The sequence below is a fragment of the Pecten maximus genome, chromosome 19 (genome assembly GCF_902652985.1).
Source record: "Pecten maximus chromosome 19, xPecMax1.1, whole genome shotgun sequence".
Taxonomy (NCBI): domain Eukaryota; kingdom Metazoa; phylum Mollusca; class Bivalvia; order Pectinida; family Pectinidae; genus Pecten; species Pecten maximus.
Genome location: NC_047033.1, coordinates 25,852,855 through 25,870,297, shown reverse-complemented (window position 1 = coordinate 25,870,297; position 17,443 = coordinate 25,852,855). Strand labels below are relative to the sequence as shown.

Here is a 17,443-nt window from a genome sequence, read left to right as displayed (position 1 = left end):
ATCGACACTGTGGTATTTACCCACAACAGATAGTACCCAGTAATCAGCAGTGTGGTATATACCCACGACAGATAGTACCCAGTAATCGACAGTGTGGTATATACCCACGACAGATAGTACCTAGTAATGGACAGTGTGGTATATACCCACGACAGATAGTACCCAGTAATCGACAGTGTGGTATATACCCACGACAGATAGTACCCAGTAATGGACAGTGTGGTATATACCCACGACAGATAGTACCCAGTAATCGACAGTGTGGTATATACCCACGACAGATAGTACCCGGTAATGGACAGTGTGGTATATACCCACGACAGATAGTACCTAGTAATGGACAGTGTGGTATATACCCACGACAGATAGTACCCAGTAATCGACAGTGTGGTATATACCCACGACAGATAGTACCCAGTAATGGACAGTGTGGTATATACCCACGACAGATAGTACCCAGTAATCGACAGTGTGGTATATACCCACGACAGATAGTACCCGGTAATGGACAGTGTGGTATATACCCACGACAGATAGTACCCAGTAATCGACAGTGTGGTATATACCAACGACAGATAGTACCCAGTAATGGACAGTGTGATATACACCCACGACAGATAGTACCCAGTAATCGGCAGTGTGGTATATACCCACGACAGATAGTACACAGTAATCGACAGTGTGGTATATACCCACAACAGATAGTACCCAGTAATCGGCAGTGTGGTATATACCCACGACAGATAGTACACAGTAATCGACAGTGTGGTATATACCCACAACAGATAGTACCCAGTAATCGACAGTGTGGTATATATACCCACGACAGATAGTACCCAGTAATCGACAGTGTGGTATATACCCACGACAGATAGTACCCAGTAATGGACAGTGTGGTATATACCCACGACAGATAGTACCCAGTAATCGACATTGTGGTATATACCCACGACAGATAGTACCTCGTAATCACCAGTGTGATATATACCCACGACAGATAGTACCTCGTAATCACCAGTGTGATATATACTCACGACAGATAGTACCCAGTAATCGACAGTGTAGTATATACCCACGACAGATAGTACCCAGTAATCGACAGTGTGGTATATACCCACGACAGATATTACCCAGTAATCGACAGTGTGGTATATACCCACGACAGATAGTACCCAGTAATCGACAGTGTGGTATATACCCACAACAGATAGTACCCAGTAATGGACAGTGTGGTATATACATTGTACCCACGACAGATAGTACCCAGTAATCGACAGTGTGGTATATACCCACAACATATAGTACCCAGTAATCGACAGTGTGGTATATACCCACGACAGATAGTACCCAGTAATGGACAGTGTGGTATATACCCACGACAGATAGTACCCAGTAATCAGCAGTGTGGTATATACCCACGACAGATAGTACCCAGTAATGGACAGTGTGGTATATACCCACGACAGATAGTACCCAGTAATAGACAGTGTGGTATATACCCACGACAGATTGTACCCAGTAATGGACAGTGTAGTATATACCCACGCTAGATAGTACCCAGTAATCGACAGTGTGGTATATACCCACGACAGATCGTACCCAGTAATGGGCAGTGTGGTATATACCCACGCCAGATAGTACCCGGTAATAGATACTGTGGTATATACCCACGACAGATAGTACCCAGTAATGGACAGTGTGGTATATACCCACGACAGATAGTACCCGGTAATAGATAGTGTGGTATATACCCACGACAGATAGTACCCAGTAATCGACAGTGTGGTATATACCCAAGACAGATCGTACCCAGTAATCGACAGTGTGGTATATACCCACGACAGATAGTACCCTGTAATCGGCAGTGTGGTATTTACCCCCGACAGATAGTACCCAGTAATCGACAGTGTGGTATATACCCACGACAGATAGTACCCAGTAATCGACAGTGTGGTATATACCCACGACAGATAGTACCCAGTAACTGACAGTGTGGTATATACCCTCGACAGATAGTACCCAGTAATCGACAGTGTGGTATATACCCACGACAGATAGTACCCAGTAATGGACAGTGTGGTATATACCCACGACAGATAGTACCCAGTAATCGACAGTGTGGTATATACCCACGACAGATAGTACCCAGTAATCGACAGTGTGGTATATACCCACGACAGATCGTACCCAGTAATCGACAGTGTGGTATATACCCACAACAGATCGTACCCAGTAATCGACAGTGTGGTATATACCCACGACAGATAGTACCCAGTAATAGATAGTGTGGTATATACCCACGACAGATAGTACACAGTAATCGACATTGTGGTATATACCCACGACAGATAGTACCCAGTAATGGACAGTGTGGTATATACCCACGACAGATATTACCCAGTAATCGACAGTGTGGTATATACCCACGACAGATAGTACCCAGTAATCGACAGTGTGGTATATACCCACGACAGATAATACCCAGTAATCGACAGTTTGGTATATACCCACGACAGATAGTACCCAGTAATCGACAGTGTGGTATATACCCACGACAGATAATACCCAGTAATCGACAGTTTGGTATATACCCACGACAGATAGTACCCAGTAATCGACAGTTTGGTATATACCCACGACAGATAGTACCCAGTAATCGACAGTGTGGTATATAATCAAACAAATGCCTCCAGGGGAACTAGTACAGCCGTAAGTTCAGAAAGATTTGTGTAATATTTGAAGTTATAGAATTGCAGTAAAGTAAACAACTGGTAAATACAATTTAATTTGAGATAGAGGGTTACAAATAGTCACCTATCAGAAATTTTGTTTTCATCTAGGAACGTGTAAAGACTCAAGACCATGTAGACCCAGGACAGAATGGAAACCCAGCTCTAGGTAGAGACCCAAGACCATGTAGAAACCTAGCACTATGTAGAGACCCAGCACCGTGTAGAGACCCAGGACCATGTAGAGACCCAAGACCATATAGAGACCCATCACCATGTCGAGACCTAGGACCAAGTAGAAACCCAGCATCATGTAGACCCAGGACAGTATGGAAACCATGTAGAAACCCAGGACCAAGTAGAGACCCAGGGCCATATAGAAACCCAGCACCATGTAGAGACCCAAGACCATGTAGAAACCTAGCACCATGTAGAGACCCAGGACCATGTAGAAACCCAGCATCATGTAGAGACCCAGCACCATGTAGAGACCCAGGACAGAATGGAAACCTAGGACCATGTAGAGACCTAGCATCATGTAGACCCAGGACAGAATGGAAACCTAGGACCATGTAGAGACCCAGGACCATGTAGAGACCCAGCACCATGTAGAGACCCAGGACCATGTAAAGACCCAGCACCATGTAGAGACCCAGGACCAAGTAGAAACCCAGCACCATGTAGAAACCCAGCATCATGTAGACCCAGGACAGAATGGAAACCCAGCACCATGTAGAGACCCAGCACCATGTAGAAACCCAGCATCATGTAGAGACCCAGCACCATGTAGAGACCCAGGACCATGTAGAGACCCAGCACCATGTAGAAACCCAGGACCATGTAGAGACCCAGGACCATGTAGAGACCCAGGACCATGTAGAGACCCAGGACCATGTAGAGACCTAGGACCATGTAGAGACCCAGGACCATGTAGAGACCTAGGACCAAGTAGAGACCCAGCACCATGTAGAGACCCAGCACCATGTAGATACCCAGCATCATGTAGAGACCCAGCACCATGTAGAAACCCAGGACAGAATGGAAACCTAGGACCATGTAGAGACCCAGGACCATGTAGAGACCCAGGACCATGTAGAGACCCAGGACCATGTAGAGACCCAGCACCATGTAGAGACCCAGCACCATGTAGAGACCCAGGACAGAATGGAAACCTAGGACCATGTAGAGACCCAGGACCATGTAGAGACCCAGGACCATGTAGAGACCCAGGACCATGTAGAGACCCAGCACCATGTAGAAACCCAGCATCATGTAGAGACCCAGCACCATGTAGAGACCCAGGACCATGTAGAGACCCAGGACAGAATGGAAACCTAGGACCATGTAGAAACCCAGCACCATGTAGAGACCCAGCACCATGTAGAGACCCAGCACCATGTAGAGACCCAGGACAGAATGGAAACCCAGGGCCATGTAGAGACCCAATACCATGTAGAGACCCAGCACCATGTAGAAACCCAGCACCATGTAGAGACCCAGCACCATGTAGAGACCCAGCACCATGTAGAGACCCAGCACCATGTAGAGACCCAGGACAGAATGGAAACCTAGGACCATGTAGAAACCCAGCATCATGTAGAAACCCAGCATCATGTAGAGACCTAGGACCATGTAGAGACCCAATACCATGTAGAGACCCAGCACCATGTAGAAACCCAGCACCATGTAGAAACCCAGCACCATGTAGAGACCCAGCACCATGTAGAAACCCAGCACCATGTAGAGACCCAGCACCATGTAGAGACCCAGCACCATGTAGAGACCCAGCACCATGTAGAGACCCAGCACCATGTAGACCCAGGACAGAATGGAAACCTAGGACCATGTAGAGACCTAGGAGAGTATGGAAACCCAGCACCATGTAGAGACCCAGGACCACATGAAAAATTAGGGCCATATGGAATTCCAGAACCAAGTGGAGGCCAGAGATCAAGTGGAAACCAAGCACATGGGAACCTAGAACCATGTAAAAACACAGGACCATGTGGAGATCCAGGACTATGTAGGCACCTACAAGCATGTGGAGATTCAGGACCACATAGAGACCCAGAAATAAGTTTAAACCTAGAATCATGAAGAAACAAGACCATGAAGAGACCCTGGACCAAATGGACACCTAGACTATGTAGAAACTAGGGACCATGTGGAGACCCAAGACTACATGGAGACCTTAGACCATGTTGAAGTCAGGAGGAAGATCCACACAGCTCTTCTTGTGAAGTAGTATTAACAATAAACAAATGGATGACAAATGAGTAATATCTAGAGCACACTATCAGATGTAACTCATAATGAGTTCGAAACGTGTTAAACTTATCTCAACACAAATAGTGGTATCTTCAAATCGAGCACAGCACCGCAAACGTCTGACGGGCGTATAAACAAGTAAGTGGCAGTGCACATCCTTGCTTTCCTATAAATCTGTCTGTGTTTCTCAGGAAAAACGGACTGGTCCGTGCTGTTGTTTGTGTCCTTTGGCAACACACTTATCCTAATTGCTCTGAATGGCATGTGATAGATTTCTTGTATGTTGTTCAGTGAGGTAACCACCAACTACTACGAGGAGACCCTGTCTCAATATGGCCTTGGCTGTTCGTGGGGCGACATTGGTTTATTGGTTTATTTTGTTTAACACCCTTTTAACAGCCAGGGTCATTTAAGGACGTGCTTCGTTTTGGAGGTGGAGGAAAGCCAGAGTACCCGGAGAAAAACCACCGCCTTACGGTCAGTACCAGGCAACTGCCCTACGTGGGTTTTTAACACGCGACTCAGAGGTGGAGGGCTAGTGATAAACCCAGCAAGCAAACAAACAAGGTACAAAGTATACAAAACAACAATTCTTTGATAATTTTTGTATTATTTTTTATTTGTGAATAAAAACTTGTTTGGTTGTCAATGTAATTTCTAAAATCATGATTGGTTTATAAATGAAGTTTATAAAATGTTTGTTGAAGATATTTTCTTGACTGCTTAATGTGAAAGTTATGTGAGGGGAGGATTACACATTTTCAACGGATTTCCAACTTTGTACAAATACATTGGACTTGTGTAAGCTGCTAAAATAGTCATCATTGACGTCGCTGTTCAGCAACAGAAATTTCACACAAAATATGGATCATAACAAGTGAACTTTTCCAAGAAGAATCTACATTTAAACTAATATTTCTAACATCAATGTCAATACTTGTTTTCATCTTTACAAAAAACAACACACTTTACTTTAAAAGGATTTGCAGCGCTCCTAAAACAATGTTTCACAATGTAGTAAGATGGAAAATTACACAACAGAAAACCCTTCAATACACATCACCCGAACTCTGTCAGTGCACAGCTTCTCAATATTGATACAATTTTTCATATTATCCATGCAGGAGACTTGTCACAAAAATATTTTGATTATAGCCATATATACAAGACTCTATAGTCCATATAATGTTTTTGGTGCAAAATTCACTACATCTTCAGTTGATTACACTATAGAATATTATGTATATATTTTCTCTCCAAATCTTACTGCATCTCTGTTGCTTCTAACAAATAATAATACCAAACTTATAACATACTCATGTTTTGATAAAAAAAAAAAAAAAAATCATTTCACATTTAATATTTAAAAAAAGAAGCTTAATAACAACACATTTAAACAAATGTACAAGTTACACACAAATGCTGCATAACATCTACCACTACATTTCATCTCACTGACAGAATTTTATTTAACGGCAGTCCTCTGATCCATGATTATGCACAAATACAATTCAATCTTTGAATCAAGTTTAGTACACACAAATATGAACTGCTTTAGAATTTAAAAACTTCGAAGTTAAGGAAAATATTCTGATCAGGTTTTCCTAAAATACATCTACAACAAATGTTACGGCTGACAACATATTTAACATAGAATGTTCTGACAAATGTTCACTTTGCCATTCACTAGACTTCCCCTCCACTCCTGTATCTGATTCCCAGTGTGTCCATCTGTCAGTGGTGTGGGTCCTGACAAATGCGTGTGGTATCCATTTCGGATAACTATGAGAACTGGATTGGTGTAGCAGAGAAACACAACTTGAAAACATATGGATTCTTGCCAGCTGTAAAAAAAAAAAAAAATAAAAAATTACCAAATTATCTTCTTTTTTTAAAAAAATAAACACACAGTTTGTAAATATAGGATGTTATGTGTTCTAATACTTTGTTACTGGTGAGGTGTGGGTTGTTACTAGTTACTGGTGAGGTGTGGGTTGTTAGTACAGTTACTGGTGAGGTGTGGGTTGTTACTACAGTTACTGGTGAGGTGTGGGTTGTTACTAGTTACTGGTGAGGTGTGGGTTGTTAGTACAGTTACTGGTGAGGTGTGGGTTGTTAGTACAGTTACTGGTGAGGTGTGGGTTGTTACTATAGTTACTGGTGAGGTGTGGGTTGTTACTAGTTACTGGTGAGGTGTGGGTTGTTAGTACAGTTACTGGTGAGGTGTGGGTTGTTACTATAGTTACTGGTGAGGTGTGGGTTGTTACTACAGTTACTGGTGAGGTGTGGGTTGTTACTATAGTTACTGGTGAGGTGTGGGTTGTTACTATAGTTACTGGTGAGGTGTGGGTTGTTACTATAGTTACAGGTGAGGTGTGGGTTGTTACTACAGTTACTGGTGGTGTGGGTTGTTACTACAGTTACTGGTGAGGTGTGGGTTGTTACTATAGTTACTGGTGAGGTGTGGGTTGTTACTATAGTTATTGGTGAGGTGTGGGTTGTTACTACAGTTACTGGTGAGGTGTGGGTTGTTACTACAGTTACTGGTGAGGTGTGGGTCGTTACTAGTTACTGGTGAGGTGTGGGTTGTTACTACAGTTACTGGTGAGTCGTGGGTTGTTACTAGTTACTGGTGAGGTGTGGGTTGTTAGTACAGTTACTGGTGAGGTGTGGGTCGTTACTAGTTACTGGTGAGGTGTGGGTTGTTACTACAGTTACTGGTGAGTCGTGGGTTGTTACTAGTTACTGGTGAGGTGTGGGTCGTTACTAGTTACTGGTGAGGTGTGGGTTGTTACTACAGTTACTGGTGAGGTGTGGGTTGTTACTAGTTACTGGTGGGGTGTGGGTCGTTACTAGTTACTGGTGAGGTGTGGGTTGTTACTACAGTTACTGGTGAGGTGTGGGCTGTTACTACAGTTACTGGTGAGGTGTGGGTTGTTACTATAGTTACTGGTGAGGTGTGGGTTGTTACTACAGTTACTGGTGAGATATTGGTTGTTACTAGTTACTGGTGAGGTGTGGGTTGTTACTAGTTACTGGTGAGGTGTGGGCTGTTACTATAGTTACTGGTGAGATATTGGTTGTTACTATAGTTACTGGTGAGGTGTGGGTTGTTACTATAGTTACTGGTGAGGTGTGGGTTGTTACTATAGTTAATGGTGAGGTGTGGGTTGTTACTACAGTTACTGGTGAGGTGTGGGTTGTTACTACAGTTACTGGTGAGGTGTGGGTTGTTACTATAGTTACTGGTGAGGTGTGGGTTGTTACTATAGTTACTGGTGAGGTGTGGGTTGTTACTATAGTTACTGGTGAGGTGTGGGTTGTTACTATAGTTACTGGTGCGGTGTAGGATGTTACTAGTTACTGATTCAGTATACATACATGGGTTGGGTACACTGGTGTGATTTGTCAGGAGTAGAGCCTCTGTTGCCTCTGCCTTGGTTTCAAACTCCACTAAGCCTGTTGAACTTCTATCCGCTACAAAAAGAAATGTTTTTTTTTATAATGGTGGTTTCATATCAACTACTGTAATAATCTCTATATATCCATTTACACACTGAATATGAATCATAACTAATAAATCTGAATATGAAGGAAAGTGACTCGAGTACAAGCCGTAAATACTGATGAGCAATTACATAACAAAGTAACGGTTATCTTAAATCTTAAAACATTTTAAGAACATATGTACACAAACTCATGCTTTTAATTATAAACAGTTGTTGATTTGAACACAGGTATTTTAAACAACTGGGTTTTGATATCAGTTCAAACCCTTCTTGTTACATACTGAATTGTACAAAATTGTCATCATAACACTTGTAACAATAAAATATGTCTTTGACTTTAACAAGATTGACTAATTGTTTGATGCAGATTCTGTAGGTACTTACACTTTGTAGGGAACTGTTTGATCTTGGGAGGTTTGGGGGCATCGGAATTTTCAAATATCTGTCAGAAATGAAAACAAGCTTTGATACTAAACACTGAAGCTTCATTGGCCTCTAGTTGCTATTTCTAGTCAATACCATTGTTAACTATAAATTTTCCATTCCCTAATGAACTTCCCCCCCAGGGAAATATGTGAATGATATATCTAGGTTTATCAGTACCTCCAATCAATACACGGAACAAATTTACTGTGGTTTACTGCATAGTTACTTAATTTCGTGGGAGTAATATTTCATGTTTGTCCCAGAAAGAATTAGTTCACATGTAAAATTTCAGAACACCTCTGTGTTAACATTCTGCAGATGAACAATTCTATACATCTGTGTGTACATATGATTTAAACTTATATATATTCGCTGGGTATTTATTTTCGAGGTATATTTAATTACAGCGAGTTATAATGAAATCAAATCCTCCCCAAATATTACTGACTTACAAGTTCATAGCATTTTAAAATTTCATCCTTTTCGAATCTAGCTAACATGCAACAGTATCTATTTCAATTCCATTTTTCTCTCTCTTTCCCCGACATAGATCTAGAAGTTTCGGTTTTTGGGGAGTCAAAAACAAACAGTAATAGTAACATTTACCCTGTATCTCCTCAGTAATCAATGAAATACACCCTAAAACTCAGTACACAAGAACTCGTAAGATTATAACCAAAATAGGTCGGAGACATTTACACCATAGCTAGTGAGAACCAGTCAACAATATATTGCATGACTTGGAGATAATTAAAATCAATCAATCTCTCATGTCTGAAACTGGTTCATCTTAAAACTACAGAAAATGTAAACTGGTATCCTATATAATGTTTAAATTTAAGTTTACACATCGAAATACATTTATTGCACGGAGGAACCTGAACCCCACAAAATGATAACAACCTTACCTGTTCAATATCTTCGTTCGTAATGTTTGGAGGTGCGTTGAAGTAATGAAGGATTTTGGAAGCTGTCTGAATACGTGAAGGGGTTAAGGTCGATTGTTCTACATAGCGGCCCTTACACTAAAATAAACTTCAGTATTAAGTATTGCTCTTATTATCAAATCTTCCGATTGTTAAAAAATTGCTGGTATCTCAACATAACACCAAACTACATCATCAGTTGCTCCTCAAAATTTTATATAAATTCATAAAGTTGTGTTGACAGTTTTAATTATTTAACCACTTTTTAAAGCTCTGGTCGAATAATCTATCTATCCACCCCTACAGAAGTAGTGTTACTCCTCCAGAGTTAATTACTGCCATCTATCTATCTACCCCTACAGAAGAAGTGTTACTCCTCCAGGGAGTTAATTACTGTCATCTATCTATCTACCACTACAGAAGTAGTGTTACTCCTCCAGGGAGTTAATTACTGTCATCTATCTATCCACCCCTACAGAAAAGGATATGATTTTTACTGGCGGACTCTGGGTTGGTGAATCTGTTGTTACGGTTGCCCATGTAATCCTTGAAGGAACAAGTTCCATCTACAAGGTCGTGGGGGTTGGGAACATCCTGTAGAAACGCTTGTTTGGATGGTCTGTAAAGGAAAACATGTTTTCTCACTCAATTTTTATTTTTTACTGATATTCAAACACAATTCACAAATATTGAAACTAAATTTACCATACAATGATACATTTCTTTTCATGTTGTTGACTTGCAGTAATTTAAATTTAAACACATACATGACATCTGAAGTGCCATGCACTTCCAAGGTGAGACTTGTGATACATTGAGGCAGTATACAATACGTACCCAAGCTGCATCTTGTTACCAAAGAAGAAAGTGTTGTTGAGATTCTGAAGAGCACGGTCCACAGCCATGCTATCGCCCAGCTGTACCATAGCAGCCCCCTCCTTACTCTTCAAGAACTTGATCTGTAAAAATATAAACAGTTTTCTGTGAGGACCACCAGACGATGTACACTCATCACAACTACACTGTAGCCGTTCTTAATTTATCAAAATATCAGGGCTGACAAATCAGTAACATTTGATGTTGAACACATGATAAACACCTCTATATTGACATACCCGACGAGGTTTGTCGTGCCTAAATGGCAGTCGGAAATAAACCTACCCTGACAACGTTGCCATAGAGACAGAAGAGGTTGAAGAGTTTGTCACAGTTGACCTTCTCCATGTTAAGGCCGTACACCATGAGGACAGCCCCCTGGCTGGCACCACCTTGGCCGGGTCCTCCAGGGTTCATCATGCCTTGGTCCTGGTAGCCTCCCTGACTGTGAGGGGGACCTCGTCCATATCCCCTGGGCTCCTGTGGAGGCTGATGAATCAATAGGATGTCATCACAGGCATGTTTATAAAAGATATATATTTTAAGTTTTGCAAGACTTTCTTAAATAAAAGAATAAGACTAATATTAACCACAGCACTGAAGACAAATTCTTTTGAACAGACCTCTGAGAAGGGGCATAACTCCTGTGGACCTGATCAAATACATAAAATATAACCCAGTGCTCAAATGCCTGAGCTAGGGTTTTGACCATATACCAGGTAGTACATGTATTTTTTTCATCATTTTCTGTTATAAACTTAAGTATAAGCAATGAGGTTGATGACACTTGCTTGACTTAGTTGAGTGTTGTTGTTGGCCAAAGCCATTCTACTTTCATTAAAGCTGATCGTCTCAATAAGTTCATCTCGTTATTTACTAGTTAATTTTCTAATTTCAACGATTATCTGTGAGGTGATAACAAGACATGGCTGTCTTGAAATGGTGTCTTGATATTGACTGCTAAGCCTCACATGCCTCAAAAAATGGGGTGTCTTACAGGTATAATTAAAGACAGGACAGGGTTCATACGGATTTTGTCAAACCAAATTCAAGGCCTTTTCAAGGGTTTTTCAATGTCTTAATTAAATATCCAAGGCCCATTTTACCTGTCATCTAAGTCATCTTGAGAGGGAACAAGAGAACAAAAAGGCAACTTATAATTTTACACTAGATCAAAATACAACTTGACATGGTAATTATTAACGTCTGTAGGGGAGGCGACATGGACAAAGTTGAATCCAAATGATCCGTGACCAGGGTTTCACTTATCCTATAATTAAACCTTAATATTCAAGGCTTTTTCAAGGCTGTAAACCAATTTCCAAGGCTTTTCAAGGCCCAATGTGAAATTCAAAGCTTTTCAAGGCCCAAGGTGAAATTTAAGACTTCCTCAAGGCCCGTGCTAACCCTGCAGGAACCACTACAGAAGTCGACAACCTATCATATTGCTGAACTAACAGCCATACTCTTCTAAAAGGCATGCTGCATAAAAAGAGGTGCTCTGGAAGCGTTTTGTAATAAAAAGTTTGAAGGAATGTTCTTTATTCAAAACTGCATTTTATATGACTCTACTTACCGGTTTGGGTGCAAATCTATCTTGTTGCATCTCATGTCCGTAGTGCTGCCTTGAAGGACCGCCGTGAGCTCCATAACCCCCATATGCATCTCCATGGTCGTACATCCCATACCCACCACTTGATGCCATACCCTGGTGGCTATGGCCGTGACCATGTCCGTGGTCTGGAAACACAACCCAACACATTTAAACATTTCTGAGTTATTGGCAAACAATATGGAGGTGCCTTTCAGGTAACTAACATTGGATTCATGGATTGGACTTGTCTCTTAGTCCTGTACAAAACGTTTGGCAGTTGATGTATGCTATGATATCAGTGTAATATTTAGACCTAATGCATGCTATAGTTGATCCTGGATTAACAAGTATGATCAACACCTATGGTCAATTTATTTCCAAGCCTTTTTTTCCACTGATTGGGGAAGGGGCTTTTTTGCCTCATTATTTGAAGAAAATTGGTGAATGGGAAAGAAACATTCAGGATTAAACTACAAATTTTTGGAATTTAATTAAAATATGAAATAATTTTGAATGGGAAGGGGGCCATTTATTGGGCCCTAAAAGCCCTCAGAAAACCAGACTTCCAATTTGAAATTGAACTGTTTTTCTTTGGAACCTCAACTTCATTTTCTCTTGTTTTACATTTCATAAACACTCATCCTCCTCACTCTCTGCGTCTATGGAATTTGTCTCTGCAAAGTTGAAAGCTAAGTCACTGCCATCTTGTGGGTTAAACCAAGAACTTTTTTCAGATGACGAGATGTATATTAAATGGATTGTTTTTCTGATGTATATTAAATGGATCACAAAGTTACAGTAATGTTAAACTGACTCGCTTTGAGCTTGGTTCAATGGATCACTTCCTTGCAATATGAAATACATCAGCTTAATAGCGATTGGCCGGGTATTTTTTCCTGACACCAAGCAAATACTTATTCCTGTTCTATTTTGTCTTGACATACTCCAGGGGTGCAGAGAGTGAGAGTGGACATAACACAGAGAAATAAATGATGGAAAACACATAAATAACTCTGTTTTGAACACTGTTGTGGGGATTTACCCTCAATAATATACATATATACTGTACAGTTGTTTATATTTACTGGGTGAATATTTCATGGTTTTCAATGTTATTCACTTGTTTGCAGAGATTAATCTTGTTTTGCATCATTGCTTAGTCAAACTTTAACTGCGAACAGGTAAACACGTACACGTTTTAGTTTTTATACGAGATATTATGATTCAGGAAATAAATATCGGCTGAATATTAAATTTTGACCACAAATATAATGATATTAATTCTCCCTCAAATATAACTATACAGTATATATTTGTGTTAGTTAAGTTAGAAATGCTACATTTCCGACAGAGTAATTATGAATCGATTGAACTGTATATACAAGTATATAGGCTATTATATACATTTTTATACAATACTGAAAGCTCCATATTTTACACTATCACTGCCCTTTAATAATTCCATAATTAACGCTATCACCCCCCTCTAAAAGTTTCAGCTTGCCTTTTTTAACTTTTACATCGAGATTAATAATTAATTGCAATCACACTCCACTATGTTTGGCATGTCATTCAGTATTATTATCAATCATTATCAGGAAGCTGATATCATTTTTTCGTCTGTTGGTGTTTGCTTTCTACACTGCAGACAATATTTTATCCATTTCTATCAGAGGCAGTGTTTACACAGTCGGAAATGTTACATCTCTAATAGAAATCAATTTTTTCATACAAATAAATTTCATCAACACTGAGAAAACCCAAACTTATTAAAGAAACTGGGCAGATTTGGCAACCATCCCGATTCAGACGGAATCTGCAGACTTAGTGATGGCTGTGAATCTGGACATTCTAAAGTGACTACCCTGAATCTAGAAATATTTCCCGTAATCTGGACAATTTAGTGACAGCTAAGAATCTGGACAGATTTTGCGATAGCTCTGAATCTGGACGGACAGAATCTGTACAGACTTAGTGATGGCCACGAATCTCAACATTCTAAAGTGACTACCCTGAATCTAGAAAAATTTCCCGGGAATCTGGACAATTTAGTGACAGTCTTGATTCTGGACAGACTTAGTGACAGCCCTGAATCCGAGCAGACATAGTGACAACCCTCGATTATCTGGACAGATTTAAGTAGTGACAACCTTCAATTATCTGGACAGATTTAAGTGACAACCCTCAATTATCTGGACAGACTTAGTGACAACCCTCGATTATCTGGACAGATTAAGTGATAGCCCTGAATCCGAGCAGACATAGGGACAACCCTCAATTATCTGGACAGATTAAGTGATAGCCCTGAATCTTTAATAATTAAAGGATAATAAACACAGGACAAATAACTAGGTGAGTGAGGTATGAACATGAACAAGGTGGAATCAACGTAATGTGGTGGAGACAGATACGGACCACGTCTGTTTTCCTCCTCGTAGGTGTCATTTCCCACATACGTACCATAGCCTCCACTGGGACCCATGCCTTGAGGGTCTGCAGACAAACACAAACACAATGTTATACTCGAGTGGCTACAGTGTGACACATAACTAGCCACTAATTACACTATCTAGTCATGAATAACAATCAAAGCTTTTGTTAGTTGAAGAGATAACAACATCAACCTTGTACGGTCAAAGAAAATGTGATATATACAACATGCAAATGTCTCATAGATGTTGGGACATTATATATAGTTTCATCTTTTATATAAATATTACTAATAAATAAATACATGTATCATCATTCTCTAAGTAAGATAAGTATCTCATGCCCGTTGAAGGCTAGTTCTTATTTATGAGTAATATTGCAACATAATTATGAAAGAAAGATAGGAATGGTATCATAAACATAGTATCATTTACTTTACTTCCTTCACTTTAGGGGAAAACAGGGAACCAAAGAATGGGGAAATCCAAAGATCATGCATTTAAAGATATTTCCATCAATGAAGAACATAATTATATAGTGAAGCATAGAGAAAGACTGATAACAACTTCGCCTTTGTCGGCTCAATCTGTCCTCCTACCCTATTACAGGTAATTTAATTAAGGCTTTTACATAAAAACAAAATATGATCCAACCAAATTTAATCTTTCGAGAAGGATGTCTGATTAAGGGGCAATTAATTTTAACAAAAAAAAAATAAATAAATAAAAAAGAATCAGCAGAGTATTGGGGGATAACGCTTCAACATGACTTGTTCTAGACAAACTGCTTCAGTTGGCATTCAGTAAAGATCTATGAATGGAAACAGTGCTAACACTTTCAATGAAACACAAAGAATTTGCCTTTGTCTTTTTGTCATTCATTTTTTGGCAGCAAAAGCCCACAGAAGACGGTTTAATTTAAAGATTGAAAGCTCACCGAAAATGAAATTTATAAATATTTTACAGCCTTTAATTCAAAAAAATGTACTACAATTGTACTATCATACCTTGAAGAGTAAGGTGTTGCTATATAGATACTATGTTGAAATTGCAAAAGCTGAATCTGTTGACAGGTGTACATGAGGCAAAGACAAAGACAATATTCCCTCCTTGAGCAGAAACTAAGACACCGAAGATGTTAAAACAGAGTGATGATGACTATCCTATTAGCACTGACGTCAGCGTGACAGCATGCAGTATATTTATAATGGGTGGTTAAATACCTGATCCAGCATTGAAAGGGGTGGGACCACTACTGTATCGTGGATTCTGTAGCAGTGGGGCATTTCTCTGTGGGGGCTGGTTCATGTCCTTTCCTGTAACATCAACAATACTTCCACAATTACAAGAAATACTTGACAATCTATATTAAGAATCTTTCCAGAAAATACAAGTCTTCTATACGTCGGCACTATTCAAAGAAAACAAATCTGATTCTTGTACATTCATTTGCTCTTCACGGGAAAATACACATTATTAGTCTTGTACTAAATTGCAGTCATTTCCAAGATTTCTCATGAATGTACGAGATCTACAAATAGTTACCACACACAGAAAGCTGGGTTATATGGACTTTACATGAAGCACCAGGAAACTGAAAAGGCTATGTATGCATTTGATTTACTTACATGTTAAAGATTCTTAAAAATCTTATTAATTTGACAGAACACGATTATCATACTACAGCTGAAATAACCTATGCCAGGAAAACATGTCTTACTGGAAATAGAAGTTGAGACAGTGACATTCAAGGTCATACTGAGTCTCCGAGGCTCATAACACATGTTAAAATCGGTATCTATTTATTGTCAAATAATAACAGATGAAAGAGTTAAATAAATGCATCGCAGTATCTTTAAGAGATTTACTGTGACCTTGGTAATTTAAACCATAAAAAAACAATTTACACATATATTGATAAAGAGCAACATCCATTTAAAGCAGATTTTTACATTCACAATGCACAACAAATGTAAATATCGATGTTTTATTATAAACTATTTTATTATCTAAAACTTTTAGAACATCACCATTACGAAGATTTCCAACTACAAGTGCTTGCTTCCTCAAAACCAGATTTTTGCACATGGCCTCAAGATGGTCATGTTGACGTTTTGAGTAGTTGCGAAGTCACTCATGCATACAAAGTCCATCCAAGTGTGAACCACCAATGCTGCATTCCTCTGGAGGATTCTGTCAAGGGACAACCAATCAAAATACATCACAATTTGAATGGAATTGTATTGTCAAGTCTTTGTGACCTTGTGTCCCTGTGTGTCTGCCAGTGTTGTCCACAGGTTCTGAGAATGATGCCTTGTCTTGTATTTTGCATGTCCGAATATTCTGAGAATGTTGTTTTGGTTTGAAGGATGCGGTTGTTTCGACCTGTATGTACACTACTGTAACAGCTACTACTAGCAGTGTAGTCATTCTCCTTTGTCTGGTCTTGTGATGTTTCGCTGTAGCTGAGAGGACAATGTGCTTGCTGTATACCGCCAATGTTTATTAGGCTAACATGTACAGTTTTATACTCATCAGTGTGATGGAACACATAATTATCATGTTTAATGATATAAGTCACTGTAACTGTTTTTTAATAGTAGTTGTAGAATCTAGTAGTAGATTGCAGGATGGTATAACTACTCCATGCAGTGATAGGAACTGATGTTTTGATATTTTCTGCAGA

The 17,443-nt window shown here is 39.7% G+C and overlaps 2 protein-coding genes across 4 annotated transcripts in view; both read right to left on the bottom strand.

The window, feature by feature from the left end:
• Positions 1–3,263: 3,263 nt before the first annotated feature.
• LOC117317494 lies at positions 3,264–4,541 on the bottom strand. Its single transcript, XM_033872305.1, has one exon. It carries the CDS (start codon positions 4,539–4,541, stop codon positions 3,264–3,266), a length of 1,278 nt encoding a protein of 425 aa, XP_033728196.1.
• A 1,053-nt stretch (positions 4,542–5,594) lies between these two features.
• Positions 5,595–17,443, bottom strand: part of LOC117318203 (heterogeneous nuclear ribonucleoprotein L-like) — a 28,519-nt gene continuing 16,670 nt past the window's right edge. The window contains exons 10-19 of one of the 3 annotated variants that reach the window (XM_033873236.1): positions 15,981–16,073; positions 14,744–14,821; positions 12,311–12,474; positions 11,020–11,223; positions 10,696–10,817; positions 10,347–10,477; positions 9,841–9,914; positions 8,891–8,948; positions 8,379–8,474; positions 5,595–6,841 (exon numbers count right to left, since the gene is read on the bottom strand). In XM_033873236.1, the coding sequence (XP_033729127.1) occupies positions 6,780–6,841; positions 8,379–8,474; positions 8,891–8,948; positions 9,841–9,914; positions 10,347–10,477; positions 10,696–10,817; positions 11,020–11,223; positions 12,311–12,474; positions 14,744–14,821; positions 15,981–16,073 (1,082 nt within the window). In that variant the 3' untranslated portion in view covers positions 5,595–6,779. The remainder of the gene's footprint in view (positions 6,842–8,378; positions 8,475–8,890; positions 8,949–9,840; positions 9,915–10,346; positions 10,478–10,695; positions 10,818–11,019; positions 11,224–12,310; positions 12,475–14,743; positions 14,822–15,980; positions 16,074–17,443) is intronic. The other 2 variants (XM_033873237.1, XM_033873238.1) reach the window with 2 other exon arrangements.

Coding starts and splice junctions, on each gene's coding strand:
- LOC117317494 (XM_033872305.1), bottom strand. CDS start 4,541: ATGGTGCTGGGTCTCTACATGGTGCTGGGTCTCTACATGGTGCTGGGT.